Below are 17,977 nucleotides of genomic sequence, written 5' to 3'. Positions count from 1 at the left end.
CAACAAATGGCCAAGCAAGCGCAGACACTGACAAGATACGTGATTCAGAACGAGACCAAACGCGATATCAACACGTCTCCACACAGTAAACAAAACAAGTGTTTCCTAGCAACGACAACTGCACTACACACTAATGAGACAAGTAAATACACTTACGACTTAAAAGTAAAAAAAAAAAAAAAAAAGCATTTATATATCATCTGAAAGCTGAATAAATAAGCTTTCCATTGAGGTATGGTTTGTTAGGATAGGACAATATTTGGCCGAGATACAGCTATTTGAGAATCTGGAATCTGAAGATGCAAAAAAAATCAAAATATTGAGAAAATTACCTTTAAAGTTGTCCAAATGAAGTTCTTAGCAATGCATATTACTAATCAAAAATTGCGTTTTGATATATTTACGGTAGGAAATTTACAAAATATCTTCATGGAACATGATCTTTACTTAATATCCTAATGATTTATTAATTTTGATAATTTTGACCCTACAATGTTTTTTTGGCTATTGCTTAAAATATACCCAAGCGACTTAATAAGACTGGTTTTGTGGTCCAGGGTCACATATTGTGACATTCATATACACTAGGATTCACATTTTATTCAGCAAGGGTACATTAAATTGATCAAAAGTCACAGTAAAGACAATTTTAGTGTTACAAAGGATTTCTTTTTCAAATAAATACTGTTCTTCTGAACTTTTTAGTCATCAAAGAATCTTGGAAAAAAATGCATCATAGTTTCTGAAGACTGGAGAAATGGCTGCTGAAAATCCAGTTTGCCATCACAGAAATACAGTAAAATACATTTGAGAAATATATTTGAAAAGAAAACAGTGCTTTTAAATTGTAACAATATTTCACATTGTAATGTTTCATATTGTGTCAAATGAAAGCAGCCTTGGCGAGCATAAAAGACTTCTTTCAAAACATTAAACAATCTTACTGACCCCAAGCTTTTGAACAGTAGTACACACAGACGTCCTGCAGTTTTTTCTCTCATTCTTTTAATTTTTTTATCCTTCTCTCTTTGTAAGGCTCCCTCTGCCGTAGATTTTTACAAACCCACAAAAGCATTTTTCAAAAAGCAGAAAGACCATGACACATTGTCGTCTCTCCTTTCAATCCATTCGATCTCTCTCAGGTGTGTTTGACTCTGACTGCTAAGCGCATGGCTCGCAAAAACTGTCTGGTGAAGAATCTAGAAGCTGTGGAGACTCTGGGTTCCACCTCCACCATCTGCTCAGATAAAACTGGAACCCTGACTCAGAACCGGATGACTGTCGCTCACATGTGGCTTGACAACCAGATCCACGAGGCCGACACCACCGAGGACCAATCAGGTTAGAATGACCAATCAAGTGAAAGTAGTTCGGTCACATAGGTCTAAAATAATGCTCCATAATGACAAAAACATCATAAAAGTAGCCCATGTATTGTATTCCAAGTCTTTGTTTATTTGCTGAAAAACCTCCTAACTCTTATTAGCGCTGAGAGTAATGATGTTTGATTTGTGAACAAATAATTCTTTTGAGTCGGATCTTGTCAATGAATCGGTTAATTCAGTTTGCACAACAAGGCTGAATGATTTGTTCACAAATTAGTCTCAATTCGGTTCTGAACTCACCAAATCAGTCTCATTGTTGTGGTTAACTGCTTATTAAAGGGAGAGATTATCAGTGAATAGTGACTTGATTTTCAGTCTGTTCATCAAACAAATCTATTGCAAATACGATCTGACTGGTTGTGTCAGAACCCACAGCATATTCTGTTTCAGTGCAGACAGAAAAAAAAATGCCTGGACACAATGCAAGCTTCCAGTATCAAGAGTTTCTGATCAGAGTTACGATGGCCATTGTGTCCTCAAGCAAGGCACTTTACCCATAATCCTCTAAGGAAACTGTCCCGGTAATTAGCATATGTTAGGTCACTTTGGATGAAAAGCATCTGCTAAATGGCAGTGTTTTGATATCTTTTGAACATTTACAGGATTCTTTCTCCCCTTGATCTGTTCAAACATCTGTAAATCTGTTTGAGCACATTTGACCAAATGTCCTCTTTTCTTATGTCACTCTCTGTGTGTGTGTGTGTGTGTGTGTGTGTGTGTGTAGGCAGTTGCTTCGATAAAAGCTCTCCTACATGGTTCTCTCTGTCTCGAGTGGCAGGACTTTGTAACCGTGCTGTCTTCAAACCTGGACAAGAGAACATTCCTGTGCGCAAGGTACAGTAATACACAACACCACGTACAAAGACATTCAAGAGTTTGTAGTCAATAAGAATTAGATTTTTTTTTAAAAAGGAATGAATATTTTTATTCATCAAAAAATAACATTTATCAGCACAACTGTCAACGTTGATAATAATGAGAAATGTTTCTTGAACAACAAATCAGCATATAATAGCTTTTGAAGTAATTATCACACCATCACAGGAATAAATTACATTTTAAAATTTCCATTTTTATAGAAAGGTTATTTTAAGAGACTTCAAGGCTTTCAAAAATATGAAAAAATATTACCGACCTCAAACTTTTGAACAGCAGTGTACATTTATATTAATCATAATTAAGATGAGGGATTGTTCTCTACTGTTGTTTGATTTGTGACGTTGTGAGTTTCTGTGTGTTTGAAGAGGGACACATCAGGTGACGCATCAGAGTCTGCTCTGTTGAAGTGTGTTGAGCTCTCGTCCGGCTGTGTTCAGACTCTCACTCTCTGTGTGTGTGTGTGTGTGTGTGTGTGTGTGTGTGTGTGTAGGCAGTTGCTTCGATAAAAGCTCTCCTACATGGTTCTCTCTGTCTCGAGTGGCAGGACTTTGTAACCGTGCTGTCTTCAAACCTGGACAAGAGAACATTCCTGTGCGCAAGGTACAGTAATACACAACACCACGTACAAAGACATTCAAGAGTTTGTAGTCAATAAGAATTAGATTTTTTTTTAAAAAGGAATGAATATTTTTATTCATCAAAAAATAACATTTATCAGCACAACTGTCAACGTTGATAATAATGAGAAATGTTTCTTGAACAACAAATCAGCATATAATAGCTTTTGAAGTAATTATCACACCATCACAGGAATAAATTACATTTTAAAATTTCCATTTTTATAGAAAGGTTATTTTAAGAGACTTCAAGGCTTTCAAAAATATGAAAAAATATTACCGACCTCAAACTTTTGAACAGCAGTGTACATTTATATTAATCATAATTAAGATGAGGGATTGTTCTCTACTGTTGTTTGATTTGTGACGTTGTGAGTCTCTGTGTGTTTGAAGAGGGACACATCAGGTGACGCATCAGAGTCTGCTCTGTTGAAGTGTGTCGAGCTCTCGTCCGGCTGTGTTCAGACTCTCAGAGACAATAACCGAAAAGTGGCAGAAATCCCATTCAACTCAACTAACAAATACCAGGTACACCTACAAGAAACACACAGCCAGAGCTGTAAAGATCTTTTACAAACAAATCATGTTGATATCATACAGATATCGATTGAGATATAAATAATCCCCATCTCTCTCTCTTAGCTGTCTATTCACGAGATAGAAGACAGTCCCACTGGACACCTGCTGGTGATGAAAGGAGCCCCAGAGCGGATTCTGGACAGGTAATCATTACCAGACCTTGATACAGTGAATCCATATATAGAACAGAAATAGCATGAATCAATAGCTGTGATTAATGATGAGATGTCATACTTTTAATTGATTAATACAAGCTTTAACTATTCATCATAATTCAATGCTTGTGATTAATATATGTGATTATTACAGTATTGTTATTGTTAACTAAACAAACTCTTAAAATATTTTTGCAATTTGTAATAAAATTTATATAAAGCAATATTTACATTTATATTAGATGAAAAACGTTAAAAAAAATTAAGTTAATTTAATGAATTAAAGTTCATTTAAGTTCAAAATTATTACAATTACTAAAACTAAAACTGAATTAAAAATACATTAAAGCTATAAAGAAATATGAAAAATAAAAAACGAATAAAAATGACAAAAGCAAATAACAAAATTACTCAAACTTAAACTCAAATTAAAATGAAAACCAAAATTATACAAATAGAAGCTCATTTAAAATATGAATAATAGTATATAAATAACACTAAACTAACACTGTGTTATTGGCAGTAAACAAACCTGAATCAGTGACTGTGAGTATTGATGATACATCGTAATTTCTATTTCATATTACTAGCTGTAATTATTGTTGATCCATCAAAATTCCATAGCTGCGAATAATTTCTGTCATCATTGACAACCATTATATTTTTAATCAATAACTGTGATTATTTGGTGATTGGTAATGCAGGTGCAGTACCATAATGATCAACGGTGAGGAAATGCCAATGGGCGAGGACTGGAAGGACGCGTTTCAGGGAGCATACATGGAGCTGGGCGGACTGGGAGAGAGGGTTCTGGGTAAGTACTTCCTTCCTTCCTTCCCTCTTTCTTTCCTTCCTTCTTTAATTCTCTACCCTCTCTCTCTTTCAGGGTTCTGCCACCTGTTCCTCTCTCCCTCACAGTTTCCAAGGGGGTTTGAGTTCGATTGTGATTATGTGAATTTCCCGGTCAACCAGCTCTGTTTCCTGGGCTTAATCTCTATGATCGATCCGCCTCGAGCCGCAGTGCCAGATGCTGTAGGAAAATGCCGCCTGAATCAGTGACTGTGAGTATTGATGATACATCGTAATTTCTATTTCATATTACTAGCTGTAATTATTGTTGATCCATCAAAATTCCATAGCTGCGAATAATTTCTGTCATCATTGACAACCATTATATTTTTAATCAATAACTGTGATTATTTGGTGATTGGTAATGCAGGTGCAGTACCATAATGATCAACGGTGAGGAAATGCCAATGGGCGAGGACTGGAAGGACGCGTTTCAGGGAGCATACATGGAGCTGGGCGGACTGGGAGAGAGGGTTCTGGGTAAGTACTTCCTTCCTTCCTTCCCTCTTTCTTTCCTTCCTTCTTTAATTCTCTACCCTCTCTCTCTTTCAGGGTTCTGCCACCTGTTCCTCTCTCCCTCACAGTTTCCAAGGGGGTTTGAGTTCGATTGTGATTATGTGAATTTCCCGGTCAACCAGCTCTGTTTCCTGGGCTTAATCTCTATGATCGATCCGCCTCGAGCCGCAGTGCCAGATGCTGTAGGAAAATGCCGCTCCGCTGGCATTAAGGTATCCATTTATAGGTTCCCTCCATCCATTAATCTACAGTTCAGCATTTTGTGTCCAATGTCAAAGGTGACCGAAATCTTTACAGGTTATCATGGTAACGGGTGACCATCCTATAACCGCCAAAGCCATTGCTAAAGGTGTCGGCATTATCTCTGAGGGCAACGAGACAGTGGAGGATATCGCTGAAAGACTTAATATACCTCTGAGCCAAGTCAATCCACGGTCTGTGTGTGTGAATCTGTCTCTTTTGAGTGTTTGCTTGAGAGTCTGGGTGCATAAACATAAACTACTGGGTGTGTAAACTAAATCTGAAGGGGTTTTTATCTGCTTTTATTGCTTCTTCACAGATAATGGAATTGGGCACTGTTCTGTGTGTGTGTGCGTTTCAGAGACGCTAAGGCCTGTGTGATTCATGGTTCAGACTTGAAGGACATGAGCTCCGAGTATCTGGATGATATTCTGAGGAACCACACAGAGATTGTGTTTGCTCGCACTTCACCTCAACAAAAACTCATCATCGTGGAGGGCTGCCAGAGACAGGTGTGTGTGTGGATGTTTGTGTATTTGTGAATATTAAAATATCACACACTAGATGTCTTACACATGACAAATTTGTCAGAATGCAAGCTAGACTGAAATATCAGAACTTTGGAAGTATTATGTTTACATAAATTCTAGCAGGTGTTTCTTAAAGGTGCTGTATGTCATTTTTTTGTTCATGATGTTGGAAAAAAGCTATATTTTGGTTACTGATGCCATTGTCATAATGCACTATTCACAGTAACCGTGATTTGTTTATTTTACAATGGGAAGTGGCCAGTAACTTAAACAACATTTTTAAAAGGAAATTAATACTTTTACACAGCAAGGATGCATTAAACTAATCAAAACTGACAGTAAAGGCATTTTTAATGTCACAAAAAAATTATATTTCAATTGCTGTGCTTTTTTAAACTCTGTATTCACCAAAGAATCCTGGGAAAAAAATGTATCACAGTTTCCACAAAAATATTAAGCAGCACAACTGTTTTCAACACGGATAATAATAATTTTTTTTCTAAATAAGCATATTGGAATGACTTCTGAAAGATCAAAAGGAAATTAATACTTTTACACAGCAAGGATGCATTAAACTAATCAAAACTGACAGTAAAGGCATTTTTAATGTCACAAAAAAATTCTATTTCAATTGCTGTGCTTTTTTAAACTCTGTATTCACCAAAGAATCCTGGGAAAAAAATGTATCACAGTTTCCACAAAAATATTAAGCAGCACAACTGTTTTCAACACGGATAATAATAATTTTTTTTCTAAATAAGCATATTGGAATGACTTCTGAAGGATCATGTGACATTGAACTTGAGTAACGGCTGCTGAAAATTCTGCTTTGTCATTACAGGAAAAAAATAACATTTTAAAATAGAAATATTAAACTAGAAAGCAGTTACTTTAAATGATAATAATATTGCACAGAATGACAGTTTTTACTGTATTTTTGATCAAATAAATGCATTATTGGTAAGCATAAGAGACTTCTTTAAAAAAACATGAAAAATCTTACTGACCAAACATTTTTGAACAGTAGTGTACACTTAATGTCTGACAGACTGCCTGAAAGACTTTTTGACTCTGACTTTGATTTTCTGACTGGTCTTTAATTCTGAAAGCTCTTTCTCTGAATCTGACTGGCTGACTGGCCTTTGACTCTGATTCTGATTGGCTGGCTCTGGCTGCAGGGTGCCATAGTGGCAGTGACAGGTGATGGGGTGAATGACTCCCCTGCTCTGAAGAAGGCTGACATTGGCGTTGCCATGGGAATCTCTGGCTCCGACGTCTCCAAGCAAGCTGCTGACATGATCCTTTTGGACGACAACTTTGCCTCAATTGTTACGGGGGTGGAAGAGGGTAAGATAGAGAAGGAATATTAAGTATTAGAACAAAAGAAATGAAGCATTGCCATTTTTCCTTGCTTTCTCTCTTTCAAATTTCTAAATGTATTGGCCTGACTGATTTACACAATGTAAAAAAATTACTTCTTTCAATGTATTTATTGCATTAATACAAATTCTATCTATATATATATGTATATGTATATATGTATATATGTATATATATATATATATATAAAATATTCAGTAAAATAAAATACTCTGTTTTAGGTCGTCTGATCTTTGATAACCTGAAGAAGTCGATTGCATACACGCTGACCAGTAACATCCCTGAGATTACACCCTTCCTGCTCTTCATCATTGCCAGTGTGCCGCTGCCTCTGGGCACCGTCACTATCCTCTGCATCGACCTTGGCACTGACATGGTGTGTTATACACACTCAAACTTGTGTGCATTCAGTCTTACTTCCAGTTCCTGTCAAGTGTGATCCAACCCTCGGGCACCAGACACCAGACCATCTCACACACACACACACACACACACACACACATATTAGCATCTTTGTCATCACCATCATCATTCTCTCTCTCTCGCTCAGGTTCCTGCGATCTCTCTGGCGTACGAGTCGGCAGAGAGTGACATTATGAAGCGTCAGCCCCGAAACCCTAAAACTGACAAGCTGGTGAATGAGAGGCTCATCAGCATGACTTACGGACAGATCGGTCAGCCTCAAGTGCACTTGCACACAGATATCAGCGAACGCACACATATGCCCTTTATAACTTAATTCTTGTAAACTTTGTAGTCTGTGGAGAATTTCTTTGTGCAAACAAATGATCATCCAAAGCATCATGCACTTATTTTTTGATGGGTCACTAGGTTCACTTGGTGCCCTAGGCAAGATAAGACTAGATCAAAGGGGAAAAAACTTTTTAACTACTTATTACTTCATTTTATGTGTGTAATACGAGACAGTGTCATTATTTTTCTGTGGTAAGTACAAACACCTTTTTATCCTCAATCATGCAACTTATTTTTCAAATAAATAGATTTTGCACTATAAGTGTCAATGAAAAACGACTTTAGAAATCTGAGGGGGGTGAATAGGCTTCATGCTTCTGATTAATATTGTGAATAAAATAGCTTTTCATGCTCTGCAGGGATAAAAGCAATTACATGTGTTTGTGTATTTGTGTTTATCTGTGCATCTGTATTTGTGTTTTTTGTGTGTAGGTATGATCCAGGCGCTGGGAGGATTCTTCACCTATTTTGTGATCATGGCTGAGAATGGCTTTCTGCCTCAAACACTGCTGGGAATTCGACTGGATTGGGACGATCGTGCAGTTAATGATGTGGAGGACACCTATGGACAGCAATGGGTAAACGTACACACAGACACACACACACACACACACACAGACAGACACACACCCACACACATTTCTTTACTGTTTTTGAAAGATGTCACTTGTGTTTACCAAGGCTGCATTTATTATTTTTTTAAATACAGTAAAAACAGTAATATTGTAAAGTATTATTTCAATTTAAAATCACTGTTTTTTATTTGAATATATGTTATAATGTAATTTATTCCTGTAATGCAAAGCTGAATTTTCAGCATCATTATTCCAGTCTTCCGTGTCACATGATCCTTCAGAAATAATTCTAATATACTGATTTGCTTCTCAAAAAACAATTCTTATTATCAATTTTGAAAACAGTTGTGCTGCTTAATATTTTGGTCGAAACTGTGATGCTTTTTTTCCCCAGGATTCAGCATTCTTTGATGAATAGAAAACTCAAAAGAAGCATTTATTTGAATGTATTTTTTGTAACAATGTAAAAGTCTTTACTGTCACTTTTGATCATTTCAATGCGTGGTTGCTGATTAAAAGTATTAACTTCTTTTTTTTTTGTATATAATTTCTTTAAAATATACTGGTGAATTACTCACTTAGGTTTATATGATTAATTGTAATTTAGAATTAATTTTGATACATTTGTACAAAATCAAATAGATTTACACAGTGAATTCCAAAGTTATGTGAAGTCGACATAAAGGAAATATATTTTGGCATCTTTTTACAAGAATTATATTTTTTTATTTGTAAGCCATAGTTTTTTTTACATTTAACAGGCTTAAACTGCAAGTTATTAGACTGTTTTTTAATTTATTTATTAACAACAATTACAATTACATATGGGAATAATGTTCGCTATTTTTGAAATGTTTGTTTTTCATTATGTATCTATTTAAATATTTATGTTTCAGACTTACGAGCAGCGTAAGGTCATCGAGTTCACCTGTCACACCTCGTTCTTCGCCAGCATTGTGGTGGTGCAGTGGGCCGACCTCATTATCTGCAAGACACGCAGGAACTCCGTCTTCCAACAGGGCATGAAGTCAGTATGTGTTTGTGCATGTTTGTGAGCGCATTCAGGAGTGTGATATTTGCATATGTCTCTGTTAAAGGCTATTCTCTAACCTGTGCACTTATAGGAATAGGATTCTCATTTTTGGACTGTTTACTGAGACGGCTCTGGCAGCCTTCCTGTCCTACTGCCCCGGTATGGACATTGCCCTGAGGATGTACCCACTCAAGTAAGGGACACACACACTTCTGCTCCCTAGAAGAGCTTATGTTCTTTGCTCCTCCTGTCCTCACCTTTTTCCTTTCTCATTTTCTTATTCCTTTTACAGGATTATGTGGTGGTTCTGTGCTTTCCCGTACAGTTTGCTAATCTTTGTGTATGACGAGATCCGTAAATTAATCCTGCGCAGGAATCCGGGAGGTGAGCACCGATTTTTACAAAGAACATTTCTGAGCAGTGTTATTTTAATAGCATTGAGATATATGCATAGTTTTATGTATAGTTATATATGGTTTTTATTCATATCTTGAATTAGATTTATTTTTACATTTTCCATTTCATTTTATTTTTAGTTAAAGTTTTAGTAATTTTGCTGTTTTTAGTAGTTTTTGTTATAAATAAGTGTATGAGTGTATAAATAGTATGTGTTCCACAGTTATTGTTAAGTGTTCATGAGATATATATATATATATTTATTTATTTATTATTTTATTTTTTTCAAGTGACAAGTAACAATGCTTTTTGTGGTTTTAATTTTAATTTCAGTTTTAGTTAAATGATTTCTGTATGTATACTTGGCAAATAAAAACTTTATGAATAACAACTTGGTACTTAAACTGATGCATATTTAATTTATAGGTGCAGCTAAAGTTTTCCAATATTGCTATTAAAAATCAAGGTTCAAGAACCAATACAGCAATTTTACAGAGAATCTGTAGAACCCTAATTGAATCTATGTGAATAGAGCTTTTTCCTGCATATATATTTTTAATTCAGTTAATTAATTTTCCTCTCTCTGTCTTTCATTTCCAGGCTGGGTGGAAAAAGAGACCTACTATTAACAAGAATATGCAGTCTCTGTGCATGATTGCTGCTGTGTGTGTCTGTTTGTAAAAGATATGTAGAAAGGTAATGAGACAAATGAAGAATCAGAAAATCATGTGACATTTATCATGTAAGAATGAATGTGTGTGTCTTTGATTGAGTGTGTACATGCACTGGGCATAATTTGTTTACATGATGTATCCTGAATATCATTATCCTCAATAAATTGGTGATTTAATAGCCAAATAGGTTTCAGGATCATTACATTTCTTGTTCTGAATTGATTTTGCTGTGAATTTATAACTTGTAGGCTAGAGGTAAGCTTTCTTTTAGAGTTAATTTTCTTTTTCACTTGTGTGTGAAATGTAGGACATGATTCAAATATTTGCAATTTTATGTACCGTACAAGTATATGAAAAGCTTTTTGTTGGTATAAATTTAATGCAAATTTATTAGAATTGTGTTGTAATGTTACTATAAATATAATTCTATGATTCTATTTAAATACTTATAAGCAACATAAAATAAAATTCAATACACTTTTCAACAAACTTTTGCAGTGATGAATTTGACATGTTTTCTAACTTAATTCACTGTGCAACCTAAACTGTGAACATGAAGATGAATAAAAAAGAAATCTAAATGGCTGAGTAGGATAACGTTCTTTTCGACTATTATTATTTCAACCGAAAATAAATACAATCAAGAATACCAATTTACATAGCCTAACTGACAATGACCTCACATACCGGTTGTACTGACCTTACCAAAATGGCGGCGGTTTGTGAACTCTTTTGTGACATAACATCCTGCTGCGTCACGTCCGGACACTCGAGCGCAAAATCATGGCGTTGCTTCTAAGGTCAGTACGAATATGTAATTTTAAAAATGTGACAGTTTTGCTCTTTCTTTTGTTTAAGATGAAGTGAATCGTTGTGATATTCTCTTTGAGGCCATATTATCTGGCAGTGCTGATGTTGTTAACGTGTTGTATATGTAACAAGTGCACTTTGATCTACTGTAACCTGTATAACCATGTATATGCTTCATGTTTTTGTTTTTATTCCCAGTCCCTTTATTTTTATTTCAACATCAAGTTACTTTCAAAATGATAATAGTAATAATTTATTCTGTTGTGTTTGTTCATACTGTCAGTAAAGTTCTTGTCACCAGAATCAATCAAATCAATTATGATAATTAAATAAAAACTTGGAGTACTGTATTGTTTGTCACTTAATATGTAATTTTCATATGTCTGAGCTCATCTCTGGAGTCCTATCACATGCATTGGATCAGACAGTTTGACATGACATCCCTGATTTATAGGATTATCCATAATAGGTGTTACTTATGGCCTTTTAGGTTATTTGTATGAACAAACAGTGAATCTTCATATGCCAGGTCTGTGCTGTTGTTGTGTTTAAACTGTTCAGGGCCATATTACCGAAAGGTCCTGTACAATCTGACAAGTTACAGACCAGAGACCAGAAATGGGATATTTATAATGTACAGAATAACCAGGTGTCCCTGGTACATTGTTTTAACTGTATGTAAATGTGTATTTGTACTTAAATGAGCTAGTTTTGTACTTGAATACGTGTCTGAAATATATGGAGTTTCTCTGTGTTAAAGGACAGTGGCCCGGCAGGGTCTGTGTTCATCACGTTTGCAGTTTGCCGTACTCTACAGACAGTGAGTATACTTGTGTTTTCGTAACACATTTTCAAATGAAGAATTCATATTAATGTGTAAAGCTCCTTTTGTTCCGTTTTTTTCAGTGCTGTTCCTATGGGAACTACAGCAAAAGAGGAAATGAACAAGTTTTGGACAAAAAACACACGACTCAACCGACCTGTCTCACCTCATGTAAGCATCTACAAGTGAGTGTTAACACTTCTGCCTCTTGGAGTGTATTGATCATACAATCTACAGGATCAGATGTGTGAGGATGTTGGTTTGGGGTGAGTTCTAAATGGAATGTAACTAAAAGTCGATGAGTTAATGGCTTTGGTGTTTTCAGGTGGTCAGTCCCCATGATGATGTCCATCTCACACAGAGGAACAGGAGTAGCACTAAGCTCAGGTAGCTAACATATATTCTTGTCTTTCGATAATGTGTTTAAAGGACCACAAAATGATAACTATAATGATAAATATATTAGCAGCCACGTCAATGCATGATAATGTTCTGTTTATTATAAGCATACAGTCATGTTGTCTACTGCTGTAAATGCCCAAGCACTTTAAAGTTAGGTATATTCTGATTGGCTGATTTTGCATATTAATATAAAATGATGATGTTGATCTTTTTGGTCTCAGGAATCTCTGCGTTTGCACTTGCCGCGTTGGTGTTACCTGAGAGTTACCCATATTACCTTGATCTGATTCACTCCATGTCCTTTGGGCCCCAGTTTCTTGCTTTCAGCAAATTTGCTCTGGCTTTCCCAGTGGCTTACCACACTTTCAACGGCATCCGTCATCTGGTACACACATATATAAATAATAAATGAAGTATATTCATATACATATTCACTCCTGCTGATAATGACTCATGACAGTGTAACCAGTTGAATGTGACCAAATATGTGATCAAAGTGTGAAATTAAGACGCTATGGTTCAGTAGTTTGGGGTCAATAAGATTAATTTTTTTAATCAAGAAATTACAACTTTTATTCAGCAAGGATGCATTAAATAGATCAAAAGCGACAGTACAGACATTTATAATGTTAATAAGATTTAGATTTTACCAATAAATACTGTTCCTTTGAATTTTCTATTCATTAAAGAATCCTGAAAAAATATATCACAGTTTCCATACAAATAATAAACACCAACGCTGTTTTTAACATTGAAAATAATATTCAGCATACTAGAATGATTTCTGAAAGATCATGTGACAGTGAAGACTGGAGTAACGGCTGCTGAAAATTCAACTTTGCCATCACAGGAATAAATTACATTTTAAAATATATTAAAACAGAAAATAGTTATTTTAAAAAGTAATAATATATATATTTTTATATCAAATAAACACAGCCTAGGTGAGCATAAGAAACTTCTTTCAAAAACTTTAAAAGCCTTACCAACCCCAAACTTTTGAACGGTAGCGTATTTTACATTCTTTTTTTTAATGTCTGTTCAGTGTTTTCTTCATCTGCCAGAATAATGAATTATCATTTTATAAGACTATTCTGAGCAAATACTGATATCATTTTGATTTATTATTTAGCATATCATGTCATTAATTTTTTTTTAATTTTTTTTTATATATGCCCAAATATATCATATCACACTTTGATATATATATCTCTCTTTTTCTCTTTCTTTCAGATATGGGATCTTGGGAAGGGTTTTAGGATTCCTGAAGTCTATCGTTCTGGCTACATTGTCATTGCTCTGACTGTTGTCACATCGATTGGTCTTGCTGCCATGTAAACCCATGGACATGAGAGGACTGAGTGAGACGCACAAATGAAGAAGACGTGGAATTGGATGAAGTGGTGTTCTTTTTTTTTATCTGTCTTCGAAGTAGTCTATATAAGGACCAAATTGATTAATATAATAAATAAAAAATATATATCAACCCAAAAAATATCCTCTGTGTTTTTCATGCCTTGCACACTGCTAAACTGAAAAAGAGGGGCATAGCACTTAACTTGGCATTTAAAATGAACTTTACAGCAATCATGGAAATATGAGGAGTGGGCTGAGCATTTGTCTTGTTTTATTGTGTCATTGCAGTATTTCCAAAAATGTTGGCTTGTGTTTGATTTCACTTCAGTTTAATAAATTAACAATTAAACTCCGCACACCTGACGACAATAGATAGGTGCGTTGGAGGCAAAGACCAACCAGGTCAAAAAACTAAAACACAAAAAACAAATCCCACACACAATCTATGCAAAAAATATCAAAATATTGATTGACTACGTTTCGGTCGCATTACCATCAGGAATGTTTTGTGATATGATGTATAACAACAAAAAATTCCTGATGAAGTTCATGCGACTGAAACGTAGTCAATAAATATTTTGATATTTTTTGCATAGTGTGCGGGATTTGTTTTTTGCTTTTTACTTCAGTTTAATAAAAATCACTTTGGGTAGCAAAGGCCCTTAACCAATTAAACCTATAGACTCAATATATGACAAATGTAGTTTTGTGATTTCCTCCCAGCATGACTTGGTTATAAGAAGAGGTGAAGATCGTAGTATGAATCACGTACTGTTTTTCTCCGCCCAATTTCCTGTAGCATTTGCATCTATAATGATACTGTTTTAAGATGATGCATGTAAAGCATTTATATCTGTTGCCTTCATGTGTCATAGTGATGGTAATGGTGATGTTTCATAGTAGCCACTAATAAGAGCGTGATTAGAATCTTGTATTTTAAATAAACCCAAATGTTGAAGTCTGGCTGCACAGGTTAAATTATTCTCCTTGAATCTTGTTCACCTGAATGCTAATGTCAAGGATTGCTGTGGGCTTTTTTCATTTACATGGTAATGTCATAAAATGGATTGGTTTGGATTATAGACTACATGAAATCACTACACTGAATGTTTATTGAAAAACTCCATCCTGGAGTCCTAAAGCACCTGTTCTCTCATCATTTCCCTTCCTCTTCACTAAAAAACTAAATCAAGAGATAACATATTTATCTGCATGTGAAACTAGAAGGCATGCCCTTCCACTTGTTGTGGTCAAGAATAAACAAATCATGTTCAGTTGTAGTATGCATCAGGTTGGTTTATGGTTTAGAGCAGAGGTTTTCAAACTGAGATCTAGGGAACCCAGGGATCCTTTGAAAAAAAATTATATATATATAGCTATAACAAAAATTTGCTAAATATATTTTCTGGACTGTCCAAATTATGTTAACTTAAAATATGTAATTTTTAACAGTAATTCTTAACACATTTATCAATTTTGATATCATTTATAAAGTAGAACTCATCTGTTTAATTGTAATTATTTTTGTTTTGTTATTGCCATAGGTTTCAACAGTTACAAATAAAAAAATATGCATCCTCTCTCTCTCTCTCTCTGTATATATATTTTGTGGAAAAAAGAAAGCTTGGATAGGCTATGGTCATTAATTTCTTCTTTCCACTGTTGCCTTTATCTCCTGGAGGTTATGGCACTGACTATTCTCTGCAAAGTGCCTTTGTTGTAATAATATTTATTGTGAGTGCTGTACAAATTAAATTGAAAACGTTTCACTTCAGGTTTATACATTCAACAGTACTCTAATTGTGAAGATAATTCACTGTTAATTTAATACATAGTAGATAGCCTAGTTTCCTATTTTCCATTTTTGACAGTATACAAACAAATTTAATGCATTTATAGCCTAATATCATGTTTACTGTAAATATCACTCTAAATGGATCTTTATGCACGAAAATAGCTGCCTTTAACATTTTACGAATATATAGTTATTCTTCTAGAGCTTGAAAACCCCCGATCTAAAGTGATGGGCAGGTTAATTCGTTTTATAATGGGCTAATTTTACAACAAACAAATAATTAACCTACTACTGAAACCCGATGATACATAAATTACGGACATCATACAGAAAACGACGCTTTTCAGGTAATGTTATTTATTTCTCTTAAGGTTTTTTTCTTGAATAACGTTTGCACAGCTGATTATTAAAAGTAAACCTCGCGCAATAATTAGAGTGTTTGAGCTATGGTAGTAATTTGAATAACATAATGGCTTTATAGAGTTGCTGAGATTTTTTTGGATGATTGTCGTTTTCAAGAAGTGATCAAAATAAACCATGTTTATTTCGCTTTTGGATGATGAGGGAGGCTGTGGCGCCATTGCCGCACGACGTCAAGACGAGAGAGGCGCGGGTGCGCCCCCTAGCGGGTCATGACGCATTTACACGCACGAGCAGCGCACTGGTCCTGATGCTGCAGGATGCGGTACTGATGCAGAATATGACCTCGCTTTACGCAGCATCGTGTGCCTCAGAAAGCTTGGATAGGCTATGGTCATTAATTTCTTCTTTCCACTGTTGCCTTTATCTCCTGGAGGTTATGGCACTGACTATTCTCTGCAAAGTGCCTTTGTTGTAATAATATTTATTGTGAGTGCTGTACAAATTAAATTGAAAACGTTTCACTTCAGGTTTATACATTCAACAGTACTCTAATTGTGAAGATAATTCACTGTTAATTTAATACATAGTAGATAGCCTAGTTTCCTATTTTCCATTTTTGACAGTATACAAACAAATTTAATGCATTTATAGCCTAATATCATGTTTACTGTAAATATCACTCTAAATGGATCTTTATGCACGAAAATAGCTGCCTTTAACATTTTACGAATATATAGTTATTCTTCTAGAGCTTGAAAACCCCCGATCTAAAGTGATGGGCAGGTTAATTCGTTTTATAATGGGCTAATTTTACAACAAACAAATAATTAACCTACTACTGAAACCCGATGATACATAAATTACGGACATCATACAGAAAACGACGCTTTTCAGGTAATGTTATTTATTTCTCTTAAGGTTTTTTTCTTGAATAACGTTTGCACAGCTGATTATTAAAAGTAAACCTCGCGCAATAATTAGAGTGTTTGAGCTATGGTAGTAATTTGAATAACATAATGGCTTTATAGAGTTGCTGAGATTTTTTTGGATGATTGTCGTTTTCAAGAAGTGATCAAAATAAACCATGTTTATTTCGCTTTTGGATGATGAGGGAGGCTGTGGCGCCATTGCCGCACGACGTCAAGACGAGAGAGGCGCGGGTGCGCCCCCTAGCGGGTCATGACGCATTTACACGCACGAGCAGCGCACTGGTCCTGATGCTGCAGGATGCGGTACTGATGCAGAATATGACCTCGCTTTACGCTACATCGTGTGCCTCAGTCTCTGTGGCGCAATGGAATAGCGCGCTGGACTTCTAATCCAGAGGCTCCGGGTTCGAGTCCCGGCAGAGATGAGTCGATAATGACGCCATCGCGGAATGATGGCTTTTTTTAATGCATAAATAGGTCTTATGATGCTTAATCGTAGCTGAGGATGCAACGCACATTACATTTTAGTGAATGAACACACTCTTGTGTATGCCTAGCAATAAACCGTTCGTTATGAAAACAATAATAAAACATCCATTTATTATCATTTAAAAATGTAAAAAGCCTAGTTTATGCGGTTGTATGAGTTTATCCACAATTAATTAACTATCCAACGGTTTGCAAACGACATGCAACGGGTTGGTAAATTGCAATATATAGTATTCTTGATTTTTTTTTTGCCTATATTAATACAGCAAAAATAGCATTTTTTCTTTTTAGGGATGCAATATTATGCATGTTATGTAGAGGATGCAATATACAGTATATTAGCCTACCTTTTTTGTGAATGAACCCCTGTGTATGCATATTAATAAAACACTTTTGGTTTGAGAAACATTATTACAACTTTAAAAGCATCTATGTGTTTCCCCCCCCAA

The 17,977-nt window shown here is 35.2% G+C and overlaps 2 protein-coding genes and 1 non-coding gene across 3 annotated transcripts in view; all 3 read left to right on the top strand.

Annotated features, from left to right (window-relative positions):
- Positions 1-10,891, top strand: part of LOC107721700 (sodium/potassium-transporting ATPase subunit alpha-2) — a 17,552-nt gene extending 6,661 nt beyond the window's left edge. The window contains exons 8-23 of the mRNA XM_016529837.1: positions 1,143-1,341; positions 2,110-2,219; positions 3,275-3,409; positions 3,524-3,603; positions 4,320-4,429; positions 5,017-5,192; positions 5,278-5,414; positions 5,582-5,732; positions 6,929-7,097; positions 7,352-7,506; positions 7,681-7,804; positions 8,316-8,461; positions 9,355-9,485; positions 9,583-9,684; positions 9,784-9,875; positions 10,488-10,891. Coding sequence (XP_016385323.1) covers positions 1,143-1,341; positions 2,110-2,219; positions 3,275-3,409; positions 3,524-3,603; positions 4,320-4,429; positions 5,017-5,192; positions 5,278-5,414; positions 5,582-5,732; positions 6,929-7,097; positions 7,352-7,506; positions 7,681-7,804; positions 8,316-8,461; positions 9,355-9,485; positions 9,583-9,684; positions 9,784-9,875; positions 10,488-10,516 — 2,046 coding nt within the window. The 3' untranslated portion in view covers positions 10,517-10,891. The remainder of the gene's footprint in view (positions 1-1,142; positions 1,342-2,109; positions 2,220-3,274; positions 3,410-3,523; positions 3,604-4,319; positions 4,430-5,016; positions 5,193-5,277; positions 5,415-5,581; positions 5,733-6,928; positions 7,098-7,351; positions 7,507-7,680; positions 7,805-8,315; positions 8,462-9,354; positions 9,486-9,582; positions 9,685-9,783; positions 9,876-10,487) is intronic.
- A 360-nt stretch (positions 10,892-11,251) lies between these two features.
- LOC107721774 (succinate dehydrogenase cytochrome b560 subunit, mitochondrial-like) lies at positions 11,252-14,099 on the top strand. Its single transcript, XM_016529931.1, has 6 exons — positions 11,252-11,361; positions 12,132-12,191; positions 12,278-12,379; positions 12,520-12,581; positions 12,818-12,981; positions 13,830-14,099. The coding sequence occupies exons 1-6, from the start codon at positions 11,345-11,347 to the stop codon at positions 13,932-13,934; spliced, it is 510 nt and encodes a 169-aa protein (XP_016385417.1). The 5' UTR covers positions 11,252-11,344; the 3' UTR covers positions 13,935-14,099.
- A 3,291-nt stretch (positions 14,100-17,390) lies between these two features.
- trnar-ucu (transfer RNA arginine (anticodon UCU)) lies at positions 17,391-17,464 on the top strand. Its single transcript has one exon. It is a non-coding gene; the product is annotated as a tRNA-Arg (tRNA).
- Positions 17,465-17,977: the final 513 nt, after the last annotated feature.

This window comes from Sinocyclocheilus rhinocerous, unplaced genomic scaffold, assembly GCF_001515625.1.
Source record: "Sinocyclocheilus rhinocerous isolate Xijiao unplaced genomic scaffold, SAMN03320098_v1.1 scaffold1112, whole genome shotgun sequence".
Classification (NCBI taxonomy): Eukaryota; Metazoa; Chordata; class Actinopteri; order Cypriniformes; family Cyprinidae; genus Sinocyclocheilus; species Sinocyclocheilus rhinocerous.
This window is presented reverse-complemented; position numbering and strand designations above follow the sequence as displayed.